Source organism: Mus caroli, unplaced genomic scaffold (assembly GCF_978045245.1).
Source record: "Mus caroli unplaced genomic scaffold, Mus_caroli_1 scaffold_11, whole genome shotgun sequence".
Taxonomy (NCBI): domain Eukaryota; kingdom Metazoa; phylum Chordata; class Mammalia; order Rodentia; family Muridae; genus Mus; species Mus caroli.
The window spans coordinates 70,213,576-70,238,148 of NW_028227266.1; the positions used below are offsets into that span (position 1 = coordinate 70,213,576).

Consider the following 24,573-nt stretch of genomic DNA (forward strand, 5'->3'; position numbering starts at 1 on the left):
GGTCAGGGGACCATGTCATTAGAAGCATAAAGATTGAAAGGATAGCTCAGAGCCAATCTCTGGCAGTGTGTCTTAATTGAGAATGTGTGTCTACTAAAAATGTCTTCATTCTCTGGAACACATGATTCTTTCCAATGTAAAATCATTTCTAAATCAAGAAAATGTGCTTGCTGTGAGAGCTCCTTCTTGTGAAAGGTTACATCCTTTCTTTGGATAAATATGTCCTTTCTGTAACCAAGTGGGACTTCCTGAAGCACCAGAGCGACAAGGAGAAGGTAGTTGATGTGTTGTGTAGACACACACACTGAGGATCAAGAGAACAGGAGACATCTCCATCCTGGAGCTGAGCCTAAAACCCCACTGGCATGGGTACCTAACAGAGGCTCATGGGCACCCAACAGAGGCTCATGGGCACCCAACAGAGGCTCATGGGTACCTGACAGAGGCTCATGGGCACCTGACAGAGGCTCATGGGTACCTGATAGAGGCTCAGCTGGAAACATTTCCTCCAATTTTCTACCCACCTTCCAGAAACTGTCTTTACTGTGGCTGTGCTTAAAGGACCATGACAGATCACAGGGTATTCTGTGACTTTTCTACAAATGGGCCCCACTCCTGGTTAAGCCTGGCTGCCTTGTAAGAGAAAACTCCCAACTAAGGAGAAGCAGAGCGGTACCTGTAAGCCAACAGAGTCCGATGCCAACGCCGCGTTCATGGCATTGAAGCTATCCAGGGCCGATGCCTGGGCTTGGATGTGACTGTCTAGATAGTCCTGCTGAGCATGGGACACCTGGAGAGAGAAAAACAGTCACTCCAAACCAGTCTACACCCCACAGGCTCCAGTGAGGGGGAAATCTTCTGAGAGCAGCCATATCTACTTAAGTAATATTTACAGTAAAACTATAGAATACAAACCAACATCTGGGGCCAGGGAGCTTGCATAGTCAATGAAGTACTGCCAGAAGAGAAAAAACATACTTTTTTTTCTTGGTATGTATTTCAATATCCATCTTTTAAAAACTTTTACAAATGATCTTAAAAAAATAGTTCATCCATGAGTCATTTTGCATGTGCAGGAGCTTATCTGTAGAATAAATTCTTAAGGAGAGAATTTGAGGGCCCGGGAATGTGGTTCAGTTGGCAGAGCGTACACCAGGCCCTGGGTTTGATCCTTAGTACTACATAAACCAGGCATGGTGGTGCACACCTATAATCCCTTCACTGGGGAGGTGAAAACAAGAGAACAAAGAGTTCAAGGTCATACAACTTTGAGGCCACCCTGGGCTAAGACTTCATTTAAAAAGGGGGGGAACGGTGTGGGCATGATGGCACATGCCTTTAATCCCAGCACTTGGGAGGCAGAGGCAGGCGGATTTCTGAGTTCAAGGCCAGCCTGGTCTACAGAGTGAGTTCCAGGACAGCCAGGGCTACACAAAAAACCCTGTCTCAAAAAAAAAAAAAAAAAAAAAAAAAAGAGTAGAGTAAAGCGGTTTGTTTGTTTGTTTGTTTGATTGTTTGTTTTTAGAGTAGGCCATTAAGTAGAATTCATCTGGGGTAGCAGCTGGAGAGATGGCTCAGTAGTTAAGAGTGTGTACTGCTCTTATAGTGCAATGGTAAGAAAGATTATTAGACATTTCCCTTTGAATAATAAAGTTCAATCTGTTACTCAAAAGATGTCCTCTCGGTTCCTTTAAAGTATGACTCCATTCATAAAAAGCATGAGCTATTCAAACATCTCCAGGCCACTGAGCACAGACTGCAAGGTCTGCCATTCTCTCATGGCCTCAGAGTTGGGGTGATCTTCTTGATCTTCCTTACATTATATTAAAGTGTGTCTCTGTATTTTCAGTTGTTAATTCCATAGAATTCAGAGAGCTAAATGCTGGCAGGATTTTGATGCTATCATTTGTATCGCCTCTCACCAGTATGTAACAGCCTCAATGCCTTAGGCAATCTATGAGATATTCAGGTGTTGTCTTGCTGCTGATTGGTTGTAATAAAGAGCTGACAGCCAATAGCTGGTATAGGAAGTACAAGGGTGGAACTTCCAGGCAGAGAGGGACTCTGGGAGATATTAAGAGGACTGAAAGGAACAGACTGACTAGAGCAGAGGTAGAGTTAGTCATGTGGCAGGTCATAGTGCTTGAGTAGTCAGGTTAAGTTTAGACAGTAGCTGGGAGACTGCCCCAGCTAGAGGCCTAAGCTTTAAACTATATTAGAAATCGCCATTCATTATTGAACCCCTGGTGGGTCTGCAGAAAGTCCTGTGATACCAGAGTGCTGAGGCATGGACTCACCGACAGGTCCTGGGTGAGCTGTCGGATCTTCTGTCTCATCTCATCATAGTCTCCATACATCCGCTTCCTCACTTTCTCCAGTGTGGCCCTCACCTACAGCCACAAAGATGCGAGTTAGAAATCAAGTTATAATAGGTTCATGCGAGATGCTGGAAACTTTATTAATAAGAGAAAGACTCATTAAAAAAATAACCCTTAGGAATAAGACATGTAACAAATTAAGTGACAAGATCACTCTTAACATCTAGTCAGAAAAAATGGAAACTATCAAAACCATAATGTGAGGATAAGGATTAACAGATATTATGTTATCAACAATAAGCTAAAGGACGCCCACATGACTTTGTTAAGACTCACCCATTATGCTCAAACCCTGTTTGAACAAAGTTTACCCCTCCCAATCACATGTCTCTACAAGCAGGAAGTTTTAAATTAAATCGACTGTAAACACATGGCTTTGAGGATGAAAACACTCCAAAGCAAGAAGCAACCTCTAATTCTCTCTCTCTCTCTCTCTGGTCCCAACGCCGAAAAGCAATTAAATGTCTAGAATGTGAGGTGGAAAAATGTGAGGCCTAAAGGGGCCATAAATTCAGATGTCAGTTTCTCAGTAATTACCCACAGAACACACACCAGGTACAACAAAGAGGACAACAACAGGTACAACAAATCCTCACTCATGCAAACACTTTCCAAGTCTGGACTATGGGCGTCTATCAAAAGAGTGTTAAATGGGAAGCTGAACACAACCCTGTTTTCCCATCTTCTGGTGTCCTTAGATGTTTGGTAACGTGCTTGGGAGTCTTCCAACAGATCAAGAAGTCTTGAGGGAGCTTTCTCCAGGCAAACGCCAAGCTGTTGGGCTTCCAAATGGCTGAAGGAAAGCAGTCTGGCTTGAGTGTAAATGTTTAGGAGCCATGCTGGAAGAGTTGATACTAAAGGTATATTTGCGTAACAAACACCCTGTTTTGCTTTTCAAGGTTTTCTTTTTCTTGTACTAGGGATTTGAACCCATGGCCTCATGCATGCCAGGCAAGAACTCTAATACTGAGGTACATTTTATTTTAGAATGGATATTGGTAGGATATTAGGAGACAAGAGGAGTTCCCAGTTGAGGCTTTTTTTAATTTTTATTTTATTAAGTGTGTGTTTGTAAGTACAAGTACGAGTAGAAGCCAGAAGATGATGTAGGATCTCCTAGAACTGGAGTTACAGATACTTGTGAGCTGCCTAGCACAGGTAGGTGCTGGGAATCAAATTTGGGTCCTCTACAGCAGAAACCCTTAATGCCTAAGCCCCTGCCCCGATGAATGCTAATAGTCTATGTTGGCCACAAACAATTAGGAAATCGAGGCTCAAAGCATGATCCTTCATTCTAGGTGGTGAGTGACTCATTACTACCCTGGCTGGCTCATTGCTGTCTGTCATCAGAGGTGAATGGGTGGAACCTTGAGCTGGGTGTTGCTTCCACTGAACAGTATAGGAAACCAACAAGGCCGGGGTGTCTCCCATCAGGGAACAAGGGCAACAAACTCATAAACACACCGAGGAATGAGCAGGCTGGGCTGTATCTGAAACCAGCCATTAAAGGTGGGACCTAGGAATTAACTTTGTATTGCAGATCATAGTGGAGGTTGGGAATTTTGGGTCAGAACCAGTTCTGTGATTTCAGTGCATATCATTTATAGCTGAGGATTAGCCTGGACCTGCTGTGTCTGTCTTGGGCAATTTGGGAGTCTGAGCTCTACTTAGAAGGTTTACTTCTAAAGTAATCCCAAGTTATATGGAGCATGTAAATGAAGGTCTAAATATTTCCTTGAGAAAGGCCTGCATTGTTCAGCAATCTGGGATGCAACATTCTGCGTGATTGAAAACGATCTTTAGGAGATCATATGACTGGGTGTTCAAGACTAGTGGTTATAATACATAATGTGTGTGTGTTGTGTGTGTGTTCATGTGCACATGTGCATGTGAGTATGTGTGTGTGGTGTATGGACCTGTTCTTGAGAGTGGTACATGTATGTATGGGTGTGCATACATATGTGTGCGCATGTGTGAGGTCAAAAGTTAATATAGATATCTTCCTTGATCATTCTCCACCGTATGTTTTGAGGTAAGGACTCTCACTGAACTTGGAATTCATCTAGTCAGCTACAATGGTTGGCCAGGGAGCTCCAGGGATCATCCTGTGTCTGCCCCACTAGTGCTAGAGTTATAGATGCCAGCAACCACACAGTTTTTACATGGATACTGGATATCTGAACTCTCAGATCCTCATGCTTGTGCAACAGGCACTTCACGAGATGCACCCAGCCTATGCATTTGATAATTAAAAAACAACAACAACCAAAACAAACCTCATACAACAATAGCTAAGAAAATGTGGCTTTGCCCATCAGCTGCCCCAAACCAAATGAGGCTCACAAAACTGGAGGCTTTGACCTCAGGGATGAGAACTCGCCTATCAATGAATAAACAGGCCTACAGAGGACAAAGGGCACACTGTAGCAGAAGCAATGGGCTCACAGGTTTGGGGGACTTCTCCAGCCCAGTACTGACACTTGCTTCCCCCAGCACTGAGCCATGGGATCAGTGTTTGGGTCCCATGGGCATCAGAGCAGTTCATTTCTCTCTCATCTAACTAGTCTGGTTTGAGCTCAGCAGCATCAGTCAGGTTAGTGTGGATGGAGGGACACTGGGTAAGCACAAAAAGAAACATCCAGCCAGCCATCAAAGTATTTGAGGAGAATGATGAAGAGCATTGGCCACAGGGCAGGGTGAATGGCGAGAGGGTGGCCACTTGTTGTCTTTTTCACATACCCACAAACCTTCTCAATGTAAAAGACAAGAGGAAATAACTCTAAATACAAAGAGTTTTTACATTGAATGGCTTAGACTGAGCCTTGTCTGCTGTGGCTGACTTCCCAACATTCATTTCAACCCAAATCATTCGTGTGCACCTGCCAGCTTCTCTTATGTTCTCTATCAGTGATTGGTGCGGGGTGGGATGTGACCACCCCTGGTCAGGAGAGGCAATGTTAAGGGGCAACTTCAAAAAACTGTCCAGAAGTGGATGTCCTATTCTCTTTCTCCAAACATTGTCATATGTGTAGGAGAGACCCAATCTTGAGGCTGAAGAAAAAAACCCAAAGAAATACTGAAAACCAGACCCAGAGTCTAGTTTTGCCCTGACTGAAACCCCTCTACCTCCAGGCTCATCTCCAAGGAAAACATTTCTTTCTGAGTTGGCGGTTCTCTTACCAGTAACACCTACGTTTATACAGTTGCCCAAACACATACATTATGTGTGTCTAGTATCTTATGCAAAACCACCCAAGAGTCTCCACACCACACCCAGCACGAGCCCTGGGTCTCATGATCCTTCTGCCTGTAACAACCACCCAAGAGAAGCTTGTTCAAAAATTATACCTGTGCCTTTAGCATCACCACAAAGAAACGGAGAAGCACTTCCACCCCAAATAAGACTTTCAAAATGCCTACTTAACATTCCCATCCACGCTTCTGACTCCACCCTTCTACCTGCTTCAAAGAACAGAAAACAAAATATCCTTGAGTAGCTCACATCTTTGATGTAATTCATCTCTTCTTTCAGCTGATTGGTGGACCAGCCATACACGACCATTTCCTTCTGCTGATTGGGATCTGATCTTCGCACCACACCATACACAACACCCTGAGGGAGCCTCTTGGTAGATTCTCCATTGCTTAGTTCTGGAGGCTGGGAAATGAGAAAAAGAATATAAGACCCAGTAACACAGCAATAATAATGGCCACCCATGTATGATTAAGCAGGCTCTGACCAGCCCTGGGTACCCCAGCAGCAGCCTAGAATTCCGAAGTAGAAGCAAGGGGGAAGAATCCCAGCCTGACATCGGCTGGTCCCACTGTACTTGGCATGGGCTGGTCTTGCCTACACCCTGGAGAAAGCATCTACTGCCCATCTCTAACAAGTCTTGGCCCACCATCCCCATTTGTAAGAACCTTCATACCCCATTTCCCCAAGGGGACGACCATTTCTAATTCTCGAAAAGATGCCAGAGGAGTTATGTCACAAGACCTTGTACTGAGGTGTGACACTATTTTCTGCCTTCTACCAGTTCCTCTGATGACTTTAGCTGCCTCACTAACCATGGCCTGAGTTTCAGGAAGTTGAAGTTGACTGACATGTGGTAGAGAAACTGACTAGGAGGGCAGGGCTTAACCCTGCAGCCAAGATTCAAGGGAAAGAAAGAGGTGGGGGTACCACATGACCTGCTGTGTCCATTTGCAAAATATTTCTGAAAAGCCAAGCAGAGGTGGTGTGACTCGAGCCCCAAAGAATCTTCCCTCTCCACTTAGTTGGCTTTTAATTCCAGCAGTTAAAGCTTTAATCACCAGTAAACTGCAATTCAAAAATAATATGTCCGACTCCAACACAGCTTTGTAGGAGGAAGGCTTCAGGAAGCAGGAAAAAAAAAAGTATTCTTTGACCACCAGGAAAATTCCTTCAGACAGCTAATGTTTGTAGCCATTCGGCAACAGAGAGTTTTCCTGTTCACTTGATAGCTGAGGACATGGAAGTTCAAAGGGCCCAATGAGCTTGTGTGTGACCACACAGTCATATTTAGGCCAATCTTGTCTGGGGGTAAGTATACCTCCTCATACTGTGTGTTAGATGTGGGGAGACAGAGTAAGGGCCTCCTCAAACATGAAGGACAATGACAAAGAAAATTTTTTTAAAAAGGAAGAGAGGACGGAGTGGGTGCTCAAGCAGTAAAAGTGCTTGTCACCAAGCCCAGTGACCCGAGCTTGATCCTTGACATCCACATGGTCAAGGGAGAGAACTGACTCCCACAAACTGTCTTCTGACCTCTTTCTTCATAGGCACTGTGATTCACACACACACACACACACACACACACACACACACACACACACACACGTATGTACACACACACGTACAGGAGCACAAAGAATAAAAATGTAAGATGTAACAAGGAATATTTTTTAAAGATGTAACTTTAAAAAGAAAAAAGAAAGAGAGAAAGAAAACAAGCCCCAGCCTGAGACGTCACAGAGAAGTGACTTCTTCACCATCCAGTACCTAGTTTATACCACAGACCTCTATCCTCAGGCCTCTTGCCTCGGCCACCAACTTTTCTTTCCTTTTCCTTTCTTTTCCTTTCTTTTCCTTCCCTTCCATTCTTTTTCTTTCTTTCTTTCTTTCTTTCTTTCTTTCTTTCTTTCTTTCTTTCTCTTTCTTCCTTTCTTTCTTTCTCTTTTTCTTCCTTTCTCTCTTTCTTTCTTTCTTTCTTTCTTTCTTTCTTTCTTTCTTTCTTTCTTTCTTTCTTCCTTCCTTCCTTCCTTCCTTTCTTCCTTCCTTCCTTTCTTTCTTTCTTTCTTTCTTTCTTTCTTTCTTTCTTTCTTTCTTGCTTCCTCTCTCTCTCTTCCTTTCTCTCCCTCTCTCTCTCTCTCTCTCTCTCCCTTCCTTTCTTCCTTGGTTTTTTTTGTTTTTGTTTTTGAGACAGGATCTCACTACATAGCCTTGGCTGAACTGGAACACACCCTGTAGACCAGGCTGGCCTCGAACTCATAGACAGCCACCTGATTCTGCTTCCCAAGTGCTGGAATTAGAGGTGTGTACCACCACACCAGACTTAGTACCAACATTTTCAATGACCTTTTTGTAGATTTTTCCCCCCAGGTCTTCAGAAAATTTTTTTGAAATACAAAATCATAATTTGCATTCTAAATTATTTGTTGCCACCAAATAACGAGTGCGGTTGAATTCTGTTGAATTCATTCAAAGTTCGTAAAATAGCAAATAACAAACAGAAAGATTCATGACAAATTGTTAATAGTGATCACCTCCGAGGAAAGAACTGAGAAATAGGTAGAAGCCAGCCAACAAAGGGGCGGTTTGTCTCCGATTTCTGTATTATTTGTTTGAGTTTTTTGTTTGTTTGTTTGTTTGTTTTTAGCACGAGGACTTTTAAAGAAAGAAGGGAACACATGCAATGTTTTTCACTATTCTGTTCACTTGGGAAGTGATGGGCTATGAGGGTCTGAGGCTCTTGGTGTTTGGTTTCCGGTAACAGCTTTTACATATGTCCCAGGCACCCGGATCCCATGGGTGCTGCTGCTACCTTTGAAATGTGTTTGTCATCTTCAAGGTCTGGGCTGCTAACTGGCTCCTGGTGGAGTAACACGATGACTTTCAGATAGCCCCCAATTTGCTAAACACGCTAATTAGGAAAAGGAAAATCTCCAATGAAACTCCCCACAGTCCAGGAAACAGAAGCTGTTCTTCTCGCCCTGGGCCCCGCCCAGTTCCTGAAAAACAGGCTGCTGAGGATACAAGGCTCTGATGAGACACAGCACAGCCAAGCCCAGAGATCTGATGGCCTGCCACAGAGGATCCCACCCCCTGGGGGATGAGGCCAATACTCCGACAGGGTCAGGTCTGCAATCCCAGAACTCAGGAGTCTGAGGCAGGAGGATTACCATGAGTTTGGGACTAATAGGCGCTGCTTAGTGAGTTCAAAACCTGTTTAGGCTACAGAGTGAGCTACCAACTCAACAAAGAAAAGGATTTATGTAAGTTGAAAGATACCTAAGATACACTGAGTGAAAAAGGCTACACTTTACATTCCTGCTTTGTTTTAAGAATGTGTGCAGAGTTTTACTTAGAAAATACAATCCAAACCTTTGGTGACAATCTCCTCACTGACAATCTCCTCGGTGACAACAGGATGCCATTTTTTTCCTTTGTGTTCATTTACACTCTGGCCTGTTGTTGTTATTGCTGAATCATTTTTATGTAAACTTTTTTTTTGTAAAGATTTAATTGGGAGTGGACATGAAGTCCTGCCCCTGACTGGAGCTATGAGCGTTTGATAACTGCTGAGAGCCAGTTTTCCTTAAGGGTGTGATAGTCCACCACACTCCTGGGGGTGGCCCCACACCCAAGAATATTTGGACAGCACAAACTGGACTGGAGTGTTTTTATAAAGGAGAACAGCATGCAGCTGGATGGAGAGTGAAGTGGGGGCGGGTAAGGGAGGAGGGGGGGGGAGGGGTGAAATGATACATTGTATGAGAGTCTCAAAAGGTTAATAAAGTTTTAAAGATTTATTTGTAATTATCTGTATGAGTGTGAGTTCTCTGTGTCCACAGAACCTGAAAGAGGGTGACAGATCCCCTGGAGCTATAACTGCAGGCAGTCCTGAGCCACCCTGTGTAGATGCTGGGCTCTGAGCTCAGGTTCTCTTGACAGAGCAGAACACCTTCTTAACTATTTGGCCATCTCTCCAGGCCCCTTTTATTTCACTTTTCAAATGGAAACTAAAAGTAAAAATGATTGAAATGTCATCTAAATAAAGGACCTCCAGAGAAAGGGCCTGATCACAACAGGACTAGCAGCATGATGCTCCGGGTAGCAGCAGGGCGTTCCTCGGAGGAAGACGCTGGGCCACACAGGGAAAGGCCAGAAGGGTTTGTGTGAAGAAAGAGGGAGGAAAACATGTGCTGCCCAGTGATTTTTATTACACGGCACTTCCTTTAGTCCCCACAGCTCTACTGTGTAAATGTTGGTTCATCCGGGGTGAGCATTCAGGCTCCTGTCTGTCTTTCCGTATGTGACCTTCTTCAACCACACTGCCTCCCAGTCAGTGAAGAGTCAGCAAGGAGTTGGACTTGACGTGGCTATGTGGCATCCTAGAGTTTCTAGCCGGCAGGGAAGCCAGGAGCCCAGCCCTCACATGCTAGAACCATCAGGAAGAGTCAGGCCAGAAATAGGGCTCTTCTCCAGTACCCCACCCTACCTCCATCCTTCCTCATGGCCCCCCTTCTGTTCTTCTACCAACTCCTTTTTGACTCATGCTATTCACAAGACTCTTCCCTCTGCCATACTGCTAGACTGAGATGTCTCGTCCTCCAGAGTGACTGCCTCGACCCTTCAGAACCGGTGGGCCTTCTCATGTCCATTCTCCCCGTAATGACAGCCATGCATGAGTGCATGCAGGTGTCCTTAGGATGAGAGCCCTGCTCCCCTGGAAGCCACCAGTCCTGAGATGACCACGTCCCATCTGCCTTCTTTCTCACTCGTAACTGCAGCAGCCAGCAGTGATGGACAGATTGTGACTCTCAGCAAATATTTACTAAATGGAGCTTTAGAAGCCAGAAGAAGCTCTGGGGAATCATCTCAAACATTGGAATACAGCCTAGCTGAAGGAAACACCCTTTGTTCCTTAGAGCAAGGGACAGACAGGAGCCCAGAGCCTCAACCACAACATGAAATACAAAAAAGTCCCAGCACAGTAGATGTTTAAAAAATAACAACATGCTCAAGGTAAAAAAAAAAAACAAAACAAAAACAAAAACCATAACAAAAAAACAAGAGAACACAGAAAAAAATTAGAGCTAATAGGTTTGCAAATGCTTATAGTTCATTTTTCCCCTCCTCTTAAAATATTGCTAAAGTGAGTATTACTTTTTGGCATGATAAAAGCATTGTGGCAATATTGAAAGGCAGTGTTTATCTTTGAGAGAAGCGTATTGAAGTATTTATGACATATTTATTTCCTTATACAGATGAAGGAAGTGGACAGGATGCAGGCTTTAGATGAGGCACCATTGACCAGGAGTGGAAGGGAGCCCTGGCCATGGGTGGAGGGGGCCCTGAATGTGGGCGTGGGGGGGCTGACCATGGAGGGTGGGCTGGCTGCTGAGGCTGAGGCAAAGGCTAGAAGCACATATTCCTTTGGTATAAGTGTCAAGCTCTCCTCAGTTAAAAGATTATTTGAAGCTTTAGAACGCTGCTTTGTATCTTTTAAAAATCAAGTTTTAAATTATATATGGAGGTTGGTAAGATGGCTCAGCTGGGAAAGGTGTTTGCTACTTAGCCTGAAATCCTGAGTGTTCCTGGAATCCACATGGCGGAAGGAAAAGAATCGGCTCCTGCAGCGTGTCCTCTGACCGCTACACATTCGTCATCACACAGAGAGAGGGAGAGAAAGATGACAGAGACAGAGACACAAAGAGAATGTGTGGATGGAAAATAGATGTAGAAAACAAAGCATCTAACATATGTTTGAGGCTGGAGAGATGGCTCAGTGGTTAAGAGCACACAATACTCTGTTAGAGGAGCTGGGTTAAGTTCTCAGCACTCACCCACATGGGGCAGCTCATTACCACCTGTATCTCAGCTCTAGGGAACCTGATGCTCCAATAGTACCAGTATTCCATCCATGTAAACACACATACACACCATCACCACACCACACACACACACACACACACCTTAAAAATAAGTCAAATATTTTTTAAAAAGAATATGTATATGCCAGACCTATTACTAATGTTAGGAACCCATTATGAATATGACCTATTATGAATGTTATGAAAATATTATGAATATGAAATGAACAATGCCAGGCAAAGCTCCTTGAAAACTAAGGCCCTGTTAGTGTTGAGATGAAAAGACGGTCTCTGTCACATTAGGGAACCAAGACAACTCACAAAATTCTCTAAACACCACATAAAACAGATCAGGATTAAAACAGGTGCAAACAGCCGCACACAGGAAGAGGTCATGTGACCCGTGACTTCTCAAGTCATGTGACCCGTGACTTCTCAGGAGCACTCCCAGCTCAGAACTTACCTCAGGCTCTGGCTGCAGCTGTTTTCCCTGGGTTGGAAAAGGGGGAGAAGCCACAAAAAAGTAACCCAGCCCCAAATTCTATAAAATGGCCTGAGGAATTCACTGGCCATTGAATTAGTTAGGCTAGTGATGGGGGGCGGGGGCAGACTAGGTTTTTCACCTCTTAAATTAGAGGATGTGATCTGACAGTATAACAAACTCCACAAAGGCAGGGAGTGCGCCTAGTAGTTCCACAGCTGGGTCTCAATACCCAGCATAGACAGACATTCAATAAACTTGGAGAGGATGGCATATGTGTACATACATGTGTTCATATGTTGGCAGGCACACATGTGGGTGCAGGTCAGTATGTGTGTGTATACACACACACACACACACACACACATATATACATATATATATATATATACACACACATATATATGTTTTATATATATATAATATTATATATGTTAAATATATAATGTTATATATACATATGTATACATATACATACATATACATACATATACACACATTATTTATATATATATATGTATATATATATGTATATATATATATATATATATATATATAAAATGTGTGTGTGTGTATGAGCATATGCACATGTCGAGGCCCAAGAGGACAACCTCAGGTGTCAATCTCAAGAATAATATAGTCCCTCCTTTGAGACACTGCTCTGACATTATTTTATATAAGTGTATCAATGGGAATAGAGTCCCACAGTTGGGGAGTGGAGGAAGGGGTGAATACTCTTATGTTCTAGAAGAGGAACCTGGGTACCTTCAATAGGGCTTGAGATAGGCCCTGCAGAGGTTAGTGAAGGATCCAGGACCAGCACCTCAGGCCTGTTTGTTGCGAGGCAGACACAGCCCCTGCACACTATCACAGAGGCAGCCCAGCCCCAGCTGCAGCCGTGAATCATGGCAGTTCACCCACTCACCTGGCAACAGCCAGGATGTTGTATAAACAGGCTCTCTGAGGGCAAGAACCAGCAGGCTTGCTCATCCAGGCTTTTAAAGGAAAGGGGCTATAAAATCTGTTGGCGAGGGTTTCCTCCTCTGACACACGACGGCTCCGGAAGCCCTGGACTCTGCACCCACACGCACAGCCACTCTCCTTCACTTAGCTCCTCGAAGTCTCAAAACAGAGTAACTAAAGTAACACGATATCCTTCCTGTGTGTTAGTAGCTTCTCATAGCACTGCCTCTTCTAGCTAGTCTATTAATACGCACAAGATTTGCTCACGGTGATCGCAGAACCAGCTCCAACCAGCTCCGGCCAGCTCCAAGACTACGCAGCTATATTCTGATTCAACATGATAAATCTGTCATAGCTAGTATTGGTTCTCTCTCTGTGTCTCTGTCTCTCTCTCTCTCTTTCTGTGTGTGTGTTCACTCACAGGATTACAGATTTGGGCAGAAATATGGATACAGACCTTCAGAGAATTACAGAGTTCTTTGAAAATGACAGATGCCAGTATTTAACTTCAAAATGATCTACTGCCAATTTTATTCCTAAGGTTTAGCCATATTTAAAAGCATCCCACATTGATCAATTCCTTTGAATGAAATCTGTGATCAAATAAAATCTGTGATCATCCCTTCTTCCACATTATTATGTTCAGTATACAAATAAAAAGCCAGAATCTGTGGCACACACCTGTAATCCCAGCCCTTGGGAGGTAGGGGCAAGGGGACCAGGAGTTCAAAGCCAGCCTCAGCTACATGAAAGAAACAAAAAGACAAGCAAACAAACAAAAAGTCAAAAGACAACAAAAAGCTAAACCATCTGAATTGCTCACACAATTTTAAAAACTTGGGTTGAACTGTGTCAGTTCCCAATAAAAAATATGTTGGGGTCTTAACTGCTAGTAACTTAAACTCTGACCTTACCTAGAGATGGGATCAACTTAAAAGGGGGTTGTTAAAGTGAGCTCGACTCCATTATCACAGGGTCCTTACAAAAAGGAGGGAATTTGGCCAGACAAGGATGTGCTCACAGGAAGAACTCCGTCTGTGAAGACAGCAATCACACAGCCATGAGACAAGGACTGACCAGAGCCACCAGACTCTGGATGAGTTTAAAGAAGGGCTCTGCCTCAGAGCCTCCACAGGCAATGTGGGCCTGCCTCCATTCTAGGCTTCTAGTCCTCGGAACTAGGCAACAACAAAATTCTATTGTTTAGCCCATGTAGTCTACAGTGTTATAGAAACTTCTGAAATTAACCTGAAGTCATTGTAGTCACCAAGCACCTACTGTGTGTAGAGAGCAAGGCTCTACAGGGGCAGAATAGCTAATGCCTTCTTGCTCTGTGTGTTTCTATGCTAGCTCGATGACATTTTCACATCCAAATATTTACAGAAACGTCTATCCATTCCTATGGCATTTCTTTGCTAAGAAACACTACAGTTAAAACAAGAAGGGTCAGGGGTTGGAGAACCTGGAGCTTGAGGGAGGCCTGGTTATGGCAGCACAGGACAGACAGAGAAGGTCTCAATGGAGAAGCGAACCATTTGTTGAGCCTGGAGGGACAGGGTGTCTGGGTAAGCACAGACAGCTAAGAAGACACTGCAAGCATGAGAGTGAACCTCAGCAGGGGTCCTGAGGAGGGAGGATATGCCAGGTACACAGGAGATAAAGAGGGCTCAATGGGCTGGGTTGAGGTGGATGAAGCCCATGAGGGTAAGCTGGCAGGGCCCAACCAGTGATGTCACATGGGAGCAGAATCACAACGGACTCATGGTCTCCCAAGAGATAGTATCACCATCTTTCACCTTCTAGCCTCATAGATCAGGTCACGCCTCCCTAGAGCCCCTCTCAGGCCAGGTGCTGAGGAGAACACTATGGCAACTCATTTACTACTTATTATTTATTTAGGGTTTTTTGAGACAGGGTTTCTCTGTGTAGCCCTGGCTATCCTAGAACTCACTCTGTAGACCAGGTAGGCTTGGAACTCATAGAGATCCACCTGCCTCTGCCTCCCAAGTGCTGGGATTAAAGGTATGCACCACCACCACCTGGCTTACTTTATTTTCAAGTGTTTATGTTCATATATTGGGGAGGCACACACATATGTGTGCCGAGGCCAGAGAATGACCTTATGTGTCACCCTCAAGAATATTGTCCCACTATCTTCGAGAAAAGTTTTCTTTTTGACCTGGAGCTTGCCAGTGAGGATGGACTGGCTGGCCATCAAACTCCAGGGACCCACCTGTCTCTGCCTCCCCAGCACCGTGACTACAAGTCTCTATGTCCATGCACAGCACTTTTACTTAAGTGCTAAGGTTGATCTGCTCTAGGGTTAGGGAGCCTCTCCAATACATCCCATCGTCCCACAACTCCAGGAAACACACTGACTAGTGATTGAATTTGCCTTGAGCATCTTCCCAACACACTCCCATTTGACAGGGCAAAATGTGCCCTCTTCAATTCTTCTGAGCTGTGAAGAATTCCTCTCTATGATGAACCAAGAACAGACAGGAGAATAACCAGCAGGCAGTGGGTCTATGTTTGACCAGCTGCCCACTGGCATCTGCTGTGCCAGTGTCAGTGACTAAGGCCCTGCTGTCTTCAGGTAGCTGCAGCTCTAATGACCGGAAATCCTCTGGGAAGTTTCATGTCGCTAGAAGTCAGTCAAGCCATTTGATATCTTCAGACTTCCGTGTCCTATCCAGCCCCAATCCCTGGCTTGGCAAACCATGGGTTCCCTTTCAAAGGAACCAAAGTCATTGAGCTGGGAAGATGATCCAGAACAGTGGGCACTTTGCAATTCTGTGGCTCCCAGGGAGGGGCAGACACATTGCAACCCTATCAGAAGTAGCTCCTCCAGGGAACCCTGGTTGGTATGTGAACCCTGCTCCCAGTGACTCAAGCCCAGGAATTCAGCCAGGACACGGTGTCAGACACTATCTTCCCTGCTGCCACTAGAACCTTTGGGTGCTGCCACCACCCAAGAGCTTCAGTCCTGGGGAAACAGCCAGCCTCACCCTCCTCTCTATCCCAGTTCCTCTGCAGTGAGTCAACAGATTGTTACAGACACCTAGGACCTCATCACACCAGAGCCCAGTGCAGGACCAGGATGCATCAAGGTGCACAGCTCCTGTGTTCCTCTGAGCCTGGTTGTTCCTAAGTGTGTGTGTGTGTGTGTAATGTTGAGTTTTTTAAAAATCATTATTCTTAGCACCCCCTTTGTCAACTGACAAATTGCTCCTAACAATAACATTTGTGAAGGCTGGGGCTCTTCTAATCTTCTCAGTGATGTCACAGAAGAGTAGCCACTTTGCCCAGGGAAATGTGAGGAAGTAGCTCTTAGGAAAAAAGGTAAATAAATCCAAACGCCTATACTTGGACTTAGAGTGGGTGATAAAACTCAGCCCCAAATAGTTAGACTTATGCCGTCTTTCTGATTACTAAAGCAGTTAGAAATTACACCACTGAAGGAGTGTGTGCCCTTTTCCTAGTCCAACAGCTTAGCTTACATCACTTTTACGTGACATCACTTTTACGTGACTCAGTTCTGAAGCAAGATTACTCCCTTGTTTGTCTTCCTCCTTTAATAGATGTCATCTCCCAGCAAGGATCCTTTCTGTAAGGTCGAGAGCTTCTCAAGGGTGTCGAATCTGGATCCTTTCATTTGTTGTTTCCTTTAAATGTTTAAATATGTATTTAATGCATATGTGTGTGTGTGTGGAAGTATGCACATGCCGTGATGTATACATGGAAGAAAAAAGAGGACATTTTGAGGGATCAGCTCACCTTCTACCACATAGGTGCTTGGAACCAAACTCAGATTGTCAGACTTTGTGGAAGGTCTTTGACAGCTGGCCCATCTCACCAATCCTCTCCACCCTCTGCCCCGTGGACTCTTGTAAAAGAGAGCTCTGCTGACTGCTCGGAGTGTCAATGTTATTTTCATCTAATTGTAATCAATATGGAGTTGAGATTATTGTGGTGAGATATACAACAGGTATCTTCTATCGTGAACTTTTTCTCCCCCAGCGGATTGCTTCCTGATGAATAAGCATCTATCATAAAACAAGTCTTCCTCTGACCTCTAGTGCAAGCTATAGCAGTACACACGTGAGCTCCGATAAAATGACAATGTCCACGTGTCCTTAGCAACTTGCAGAAAACTGTGTGTAATTTTCATTTTAACTTTTGACACTTTTTCTTTCTGTGAATAAAAGTAATGCCTAATGTTTAGTTACAGTAAAAGAAAAAAAAAAGTCACTGCCTTAACCAATCTGGAAAGCACTCTTCAAGACGAAAGATGGGTGCATAACTTCAGTATGACCCTAAGGTCATCAGAGCTAAGCATTCCAGCTCTGTCCTTGGGGATGTTTGGCTCTTCTATGAGAACAGCCACTCCAGGGTGCCCTTCCCCCATTGCTCATCTCAGAAATATCTCATTCCCTATGACTCTACCATGTATATGGACACAGCCACTATGCCCTGGGACTGTCACTCAGTCTGGACTTTGCTTCTTCCTCAAACTTTCTCAATGAGAGGAAGGACACAAAGGGAAGGAGATGATGTCCCCTCAACAAGAGGACCCCATTCAACCCTGGTCATCACAAGAGCCCAGCAGGTGAAGCCTCACTGCCCCTTGCTCTCACTGGTGTTATGAGCTTTGGCACTGCAATGGTTAATACTGACAGTTGATTTGACAGGATCTAAGATCACCTAGGACATCAAGTACTAGGTACATCTGTGAGGGAGCTTCTAGATTGGGTAAACTGAGGTAAAAACTCCCCATCCTGACTCTGTATGGCACCATCCCATGGGCTGAATAGAGAGGAGAAAGGAGGCTGAGCTGCAGCCTCCATCTCTCCCTTCTTTCTGCCTGCAGATGCACTCTGACCAGCTGCTTCGGGTTCCTGCCGCCATGGCTTCTGCCCCACCATGGGCTGTACCCTCAAACTACTGGCCCAAAGAAAACACTTCCCTTCTCAAGGTGTTTTTGTTAGTTTACCACAGTAATGAAAAAAGCCAAGCATTTACGTCCATAGCTATGAAAAAAAATCTTCAATCATATTTCACATACATAAAAACAAAATTCACTCAATAGCTAACATATGGCTGATCTTCTAAATTTGACAAGTATATCAACATGTCTGTTACAAATTTTGGGGGCCAAAATTTAACCAAAGTTCGTTCAATAACATTTCATGTTTGATGTCTTTATCTTTCCAACAACAGAAATTCTTCTTGTTTTTAATATCAAATTCATGGGAGGGATTCAGGCCAATTGTTCTGTGGAATGTTCTGTGTTTTGGACCTTTCTGTGTCCTTGTAATTAATTCAGTTATGCAATTCAGCCTGAAGATTACCCAGGTATTGTATGTAGTTCTTAATCACTTCAGAATCCTAATATCTTCACTTCAGAAGTCCCCTAACAGGGTTGTCATCTGCTGGTAATTCTGGGTTGGGTCACCTGGTTGAAATTTTACTCTGCTTTAAGGTCTGCTGTTTCTTTAGAGGCTCTACTTTTAAGTCCAGGTGAATGCCTTATTCAGTGATAATATTTAACTAACTAGTTTCTTCACCATTGATAAGCCTATCCAGAAATTCTAAACATTTTCTCGGTTAATTAGTGTTCCATAGCAAGCCTTTCCCCTTCCCCTTCCTTCTCTGCCTCTCTGGTTACCACTAGTGTTGTGGCTTTTTATTATTATTCAATATATCATAATCTTTGTAGGTTGAGTGTCCTTTATCTCAAAATGCTTGGGACCAGAAGAGCTTCAGATGTTGGAGTTGTTTACACTTGGTTGAGAATATTTGTATAGACTTTACCAGTTAAGCATATGCATACATAGACACACACACACACACACATCTGCCAAAATTCAAAATCCCAAATGTCCCCAAATCCAACTCATGAAGAGGCTCATAAGATTGGGGCTATTTAGGCACTGGTGGTGCACACCTTTAATCCCGGCACTCGGGAGGCAGAGGCAAGTGCATCTCTGTGAGTTTGAGGTTAGCCTGATCTACAAAGTGAATTCCAGGACAGCTAGGGCTGTTACACAGAGAAACAATGTCAAAAAATAAAAATAAAAAAAAAGGAGTTGGGCTATTTAACATATACAAATCTTAAGTCTTTTTGGTGTTCAAGCTATGTCCATTTTCACCAGAAAGAACTGTCAGGACTGGAGAGATGACTCAGTGGTTAACAGCATCTTCTGCTCTTCCAGAGGTCCCAGGTTAGATTCCCAGCACCCATGGGGCACCTCACAACCATTTATAACTCCAGTTCCAGGGATCTGACACCCTCTTCTGGCCTCCATGGACCATGCACGTGGTACACAGACATACATACAGGCAAACACACACATACACATAAAATAAAAATAAACAAAAATTTCATTAAAAAAAAAATAAAATCAGTTCCTAAAGCTTTGGCTAGGCCCTTCCTAGTGCTACCTGGATTTGCAGAACAGGGTATGTCAGGTCTAGCTTGTTCTTCCCACCTCCTGGAATGTCCTTCCAGGTGCTGTTGGTGTGGCACTTCCTCTCCTTCAGAGCAGGTCAGAGAGTTTCCATTCTCTCATGACTCTCTGGCTATAACTCCATCTTCCTTCCTCCCTACTTCCTTTGCCTGTCACTTGCCATTTGCATCCATTCCCGTAACTTGTTGTCTTTGGTGGAAAGTGAAGAAGAGGGAGCTGGGGAAATGGCTCAGCTGGTAAAGGACTTGCTGCAAATCATGAGGATCTGCGTTTGGGTCAGCAACCACATTAAACAAATAAACAAAACAGATGAGAGGGAGGAGAGAGAAAAATCCCGGGAGGTCCTTGGCAAATTAGTAAGCTTTGGGTTCTGTGAGAGAGAGACCCCATATCAAGAAATGAGGCCGGGTATAATAGGGCATGCCTTTAATCCCGGCACACAGGAGCCAGAAGCAGGTAAGATCTTTGTGAGTTTGAGGCCAGCTTGTTCTACATAGTGAGTTCTAAGACAGCCATAGATCCTATCTGAAAAAGAAAAAAGTAGGCTAGAGAGATGGCTCACTTGTTGCTCTTGTAGAGGGCCCCGGTGCAGTTCCTAGCACCCACAATGGTGACTCACAATCACCCACAATTTCAGTTCCAACATCGTCTTCTGACTTCTGAGGGCCCCAGGTGCACATGTGTCGCCCATATGTACAAACACACAGGCCAAAACCTCTCATGTGTAAAATAAAACTTGAAAAAAATTGAAGAGAGAGACAGACAGACATACAGACAGAATAAATACAGTGGAAAGCAACTGAGAAAGACACTCAATGTTTACTTCTGGCCACTGCAGGCACAGACGGACAGACATGGACATACATAAGCGCGCACACACACACATGTGCACACACACAAGTGAGGAGAAGAGTGTCACAGGAAAAGAATAACCCTGGGGCAGTACCAGCCTCTCACCGGTCTACAAGAGGCTTCCTTGTTTATGGTTCATTGCTGATTAAGTCAAAAGTGAAGGTTGCATTTCAAGAAGTCACAATCTCATAATTCTACCCATGAAATTTATAACCTATTATTTCATTTTATGTTCATGTAAACTGTCCACCAGAAGGCCTGCCCAGTCTCTGGCATGCCCATCGCTTTCTCCCACGCTGTCCCTCCAGAAAGCACATCATTATTTTGTTTTCTTTCATTCTCAGCCCACTGGAATATAAGCTGCGTGGGTGACAGCCATTGCCTTGTTTACTGCTGTGCTCACCACTGGAATCCTAGGGGATGAAATTTCGCAGGTGCCAGTCATTGCTTAGGAATGAGAAAAATGGTGTCCACAGGTGGAGAGGTAAGCAGGTCCTCCCATTTACTTGTTAAGCCTCAACTTCTGCCACCTGCCAGGGTCACATAGCGCCATCTCTATGTCTCCAGATGGGAACACATGGGACATGGCATCCCCATTGTTTATTTATATACCTGTCCCGCTTGAAAAACTCCCTCTAAAGCAAAGGTAAGGTCATGCTCATCTGTACGGTGCCGGCGTTCTGTTCAGAGATGACACAAAATGCTTGCAGAAGCCTCTGATATCCAGCCAGAAGCAGGTTCAGCTGCCCGCTGGGCTCTTCCTGACAGCTGAAGCCAGGCCTTCAACCTGTTGCTCCAGTCTCGGCAATTCACAAAAGGCCCTTTGACTCCACCGCATGGGCCATTCCAGGAAAAACCACTTTCCCTGCCACAGCACCTGTTGCTAAGTCCAGTGTCCCCACAGCCAGGAGGCTACACAGAGCCACAGTGTTCCCCAGGAAATAAGGGCTGGGGCCCAAGCTACATGGGCAGCTGGGGGAGCAGTGTGGAGGGCTGAGGACCTTTTAATCAGGGCCAACACATAACTTGGTGAGGGATAGAGAAGAATACATTAATGCACAAGGCCAGCCACAGGCTCTGGCTCAGAGATGGCTCACCTGATCTTTCCTCTCAATCTTCTTTTCTGTTTGCTGTGGCACTGGATTCTCAGGGGGCACAGTCAGCCGCAGTCTGCAGACATTTGCCTAAAAGAGGTGGAGAGGAAAGTCCAATTAGGATAAATGTTGGTGGCAGAAAGACCCAGGGCTGGCCCTCTGCCTGTTGCACAGTAACAGGTTCATTGTACCATCCTGATCACTATGGAAGGACACCAACGTGCTAAGACCAGCATGGCCTGGTACAAGTGCCCACCAGCGTCCAGCTGCTCAAATAAGGAGCTATTATATAAGCTCAGAGATTTCAAACATTTCTAAATGGCTCAAATTTCCTAACAAAAGGCCTAAAATGATCTCATTTCACACACAAAAGCCAAAATTCCACTGGAGAGATAGAAGCCAAAATCCATAATGCAGTTACCTATTGTCTAAATTCTAAATTGTCTAGATTTCCTCTTGTCTACATTTCCAGTGAAGAGATAGGAGGTATTCCCTACTTTTCTAGCCTATGTATTTAACTTTCCTACAACAGACATGGGCATGTTAATCACAAGGTTTTTCTTCCAGATACTGTGTGTGCACGGGTGTGCATGCCACGGCATGCAGGGGGCAAGGCGGAGGACAGCTCTGTGGAATCCGTTTTCTCTTTTCACCTCTGTGTGGGTCCTGAAGATCAAACTCAGGCCACCGGGCCTGTGTGGCAGGTGCCTTTACCTGCAGAGCCATCTCACCAGCCCAATCACGGCTTTCATAAAGATTCTCTGGTCATGTTCATTATTCTCAATAAGCAGAAGTGATTTAGATGTCCATTGCCAGATGGAGGAACCAAGTGCATACTACAACAGAACATGACACAGCCTTTGAAAAGAAAGGCAATTCTGACACATTGTATCATGGTTAAACCCTTACTCAGCCTTTGAAAGCAAGGCAACTCTAATACATTGTATCACGGATGAACCTTGAAGACATACTACCTGAAATAAGGCAAGCACATGAGAGCAAAGCAATTCTTCCATATGATGTATCTAGACCAGTCACCCTCACCAAGACAGGGAGTAGAGGATGCTTCCAGGAGCTAAAGAGACAGAGAACAGCTTGTTGGGCTTTTACTGGGGGTAGACTTTCAGTTTGGGAAGATGGGAGAATTGGCAGTGGCAATGGAGCCACAGTACTGTTGATGCACTGAAAGCCATCAACCTATCCACTTAAAAACAGCTAGGTCGAGAAATGTAATGTTCTAAGTAGTTTAGAATTGAAAGAAAAAGAAGAAGAAGAAAAAGCCAAAACTGTTTCATTTGCTAAAAATTAAAAGAGACTTAGCAGAAAAGGCCAGGGGACCAAGAGCTTAATTGCCAAGGTAATAACATTGGCGTTTCACTAGGTACATAGTGAGCACCTGTCACTGACTGCTGAGGCCTCCTGTCAGGTTCTCAAAGCTGCAGATAAAGATCACTGAAATTCTGGAATAAAGGCTAGACATAGAGGTTTACACCTTTACTCCCAGCACTTGGGAGGCAGAGGCAGGCAGAGCCCTGGGAGTTCGAGGCCAGCCTAGTCTAGTGAGTTCCAGGACAGCCAGGGCTATATAGTGAGACCCTGTCTCAAAATCAAACAAAATATGTACAGATACATATGCATATACACACATATATTATACATACATATTCATATATATTCATATATACATGCATGCATACATACATGAATAAAGGTTCTCAAGCAGTTTCCAAAAGGCCAGCACTGGGAGTGTTGTCTTAATGGTAAATTTCTGATCTAGCAAACAGGAGGTCCTAGGTTCAAGCTCAGGACTGCAAAGCGAAGCCAAGCCAATGAGAGAAAGACTAAACTGCACCATTCCTCTTAACATTAAACACAAAAGAAGCATTAAAGTCACAGCTTGTGTGTTTGTTGAGAGTCTGGTGACAGTGGGGGATCCTGAGCACCACCATGCCTGGTTTATGTCATGCTAGGGATGGAGCCCAGGGCCTTGTGTGTGCTAGAAGCAAGCTGAGTCAAGTTGAGGGTCTTTACAGAGGCAATCAAGTAAAAATGAGACCACCTTGGCAATCCTTATACAAAATGATTGGTAAACTTATAAAAGTGGGAAGTTCAGAGACAGATGTACAAGGAGAACACCTCCTGGCCATTCATTCAGGCCTGGAGGTGCTGGTCCACAGTCTCAGCTTCTGGAGAGGCAGAGGCAAGAGTATGGCAAGCTGAAGGACTGCCTGGCCACAAAGTGAGTTCAAAGCCAGCTTGAACAACTTACTGAAACCCTGCTCCAAAAACTGCCAGGCTGGGCATGGTAGCATATGTCTTCAATCCCAGCACCCAGAGGATAGAGGCAGGGGAATCTTTGTGAGTTCAAGACCAGCCTTGTGTACATAGCAAGTTGCAGGACAGTCAGGATTACATACTGAGACCCTGTCTTAAAAAACAAAACCAAAAAGTAATTGCCTAACATGCACAATGTCCTGGGTTTTGTTTATGGCCATCTCCAACCTGGTTCTTTAAATATATGAAGTGTCAAGATAGATGCCTTTCCATTCTTACGTCCTCCTGGACTAGCTTCATCTCCAGTGACCTCAGGGTGGACCTGGCCTGACACCCAGGGCTATCTTTGTTCTGGCCAGCTTTACAACAAGCATCCAATGCTCATACCCAGATATGTTGGGCAAGAGGAGAGCTAGCCATTCCACCAGATAGCTCTCTTTCTGGATGAGCAGCAGCCCTAATGGAAAACTGGGAGTCACCTACAGAGAAAGGCAACCTTCTGACTATAGGCCACTCCACCTGGCTAAAACCAGACTGGCCTTTACAAACACTAAAACATAAGCCACACCAGGTGGACCATGCAAATCTATGATTCTCAGCAATCATTTCTGACAGGCTGAATCTGATCCATGAATGCACCACATCCCATACATACATGAGGATGCACACACGTCTATACGAACTCACATGCACAAATTCACACGTGCACACAGGCTCTAACCTCCTCTGGCTATTTGGCCATGGGAAATTTATTCTCTGAATTTCAAGTGTAAGATGAGATTAAAAGGAAAGCATGCCTCTAGAGATGTAAAGGTTGATCGTGTGTGTGTGTGTGTGTGTGTGTGTGTGTATGTGTGTGTGTACACATGCACACATTTAAGTATAAAGGTATGAACACACACATGGCATACTTATGTGGAAGTCAGAGAACAACCTTGGATGTC

The 24,573-nt window shown here is 44.4% G+C and overlaps 1 protein-coding gene across 3 annotated transcripts in view; it reads right to left on the bottom strand.

The window, feature by feature from the left end:
- Positions 1 to 24,573, bottom strand: part of Myzap (myocardial zonula adherens protein) — a 114,664-nt gene that overhangs the window by 80,615 nt on the left and 9,476 nt on the right. For all 3 annotated transcript variants that reach the window (XM_085844772.1, XM_029481481.2, XM_021171902.3), the window contains 4 exons: positions 21,359 to 21,445; positions 5,881 to 6,036; positions 2,298 to 2,390; positions 677 to 790 (listed from right to left, as the gene is read on the bottom strand). In XM_085844772.1, the coding sequence (XP_085700898.1) occupies positions 677 to 790; positions 2,298 to 2,390; positions 5,881 to 6,036; positions 21,359 to 21,445 (450 nt within the window). The remainder of the gene's footprint in view (positions 1 to 676; positions 791 to 2,297; positions 2,391 to 5,880; positions 6,037 to 21,358; positions 21,446 to 24,573) is intronic.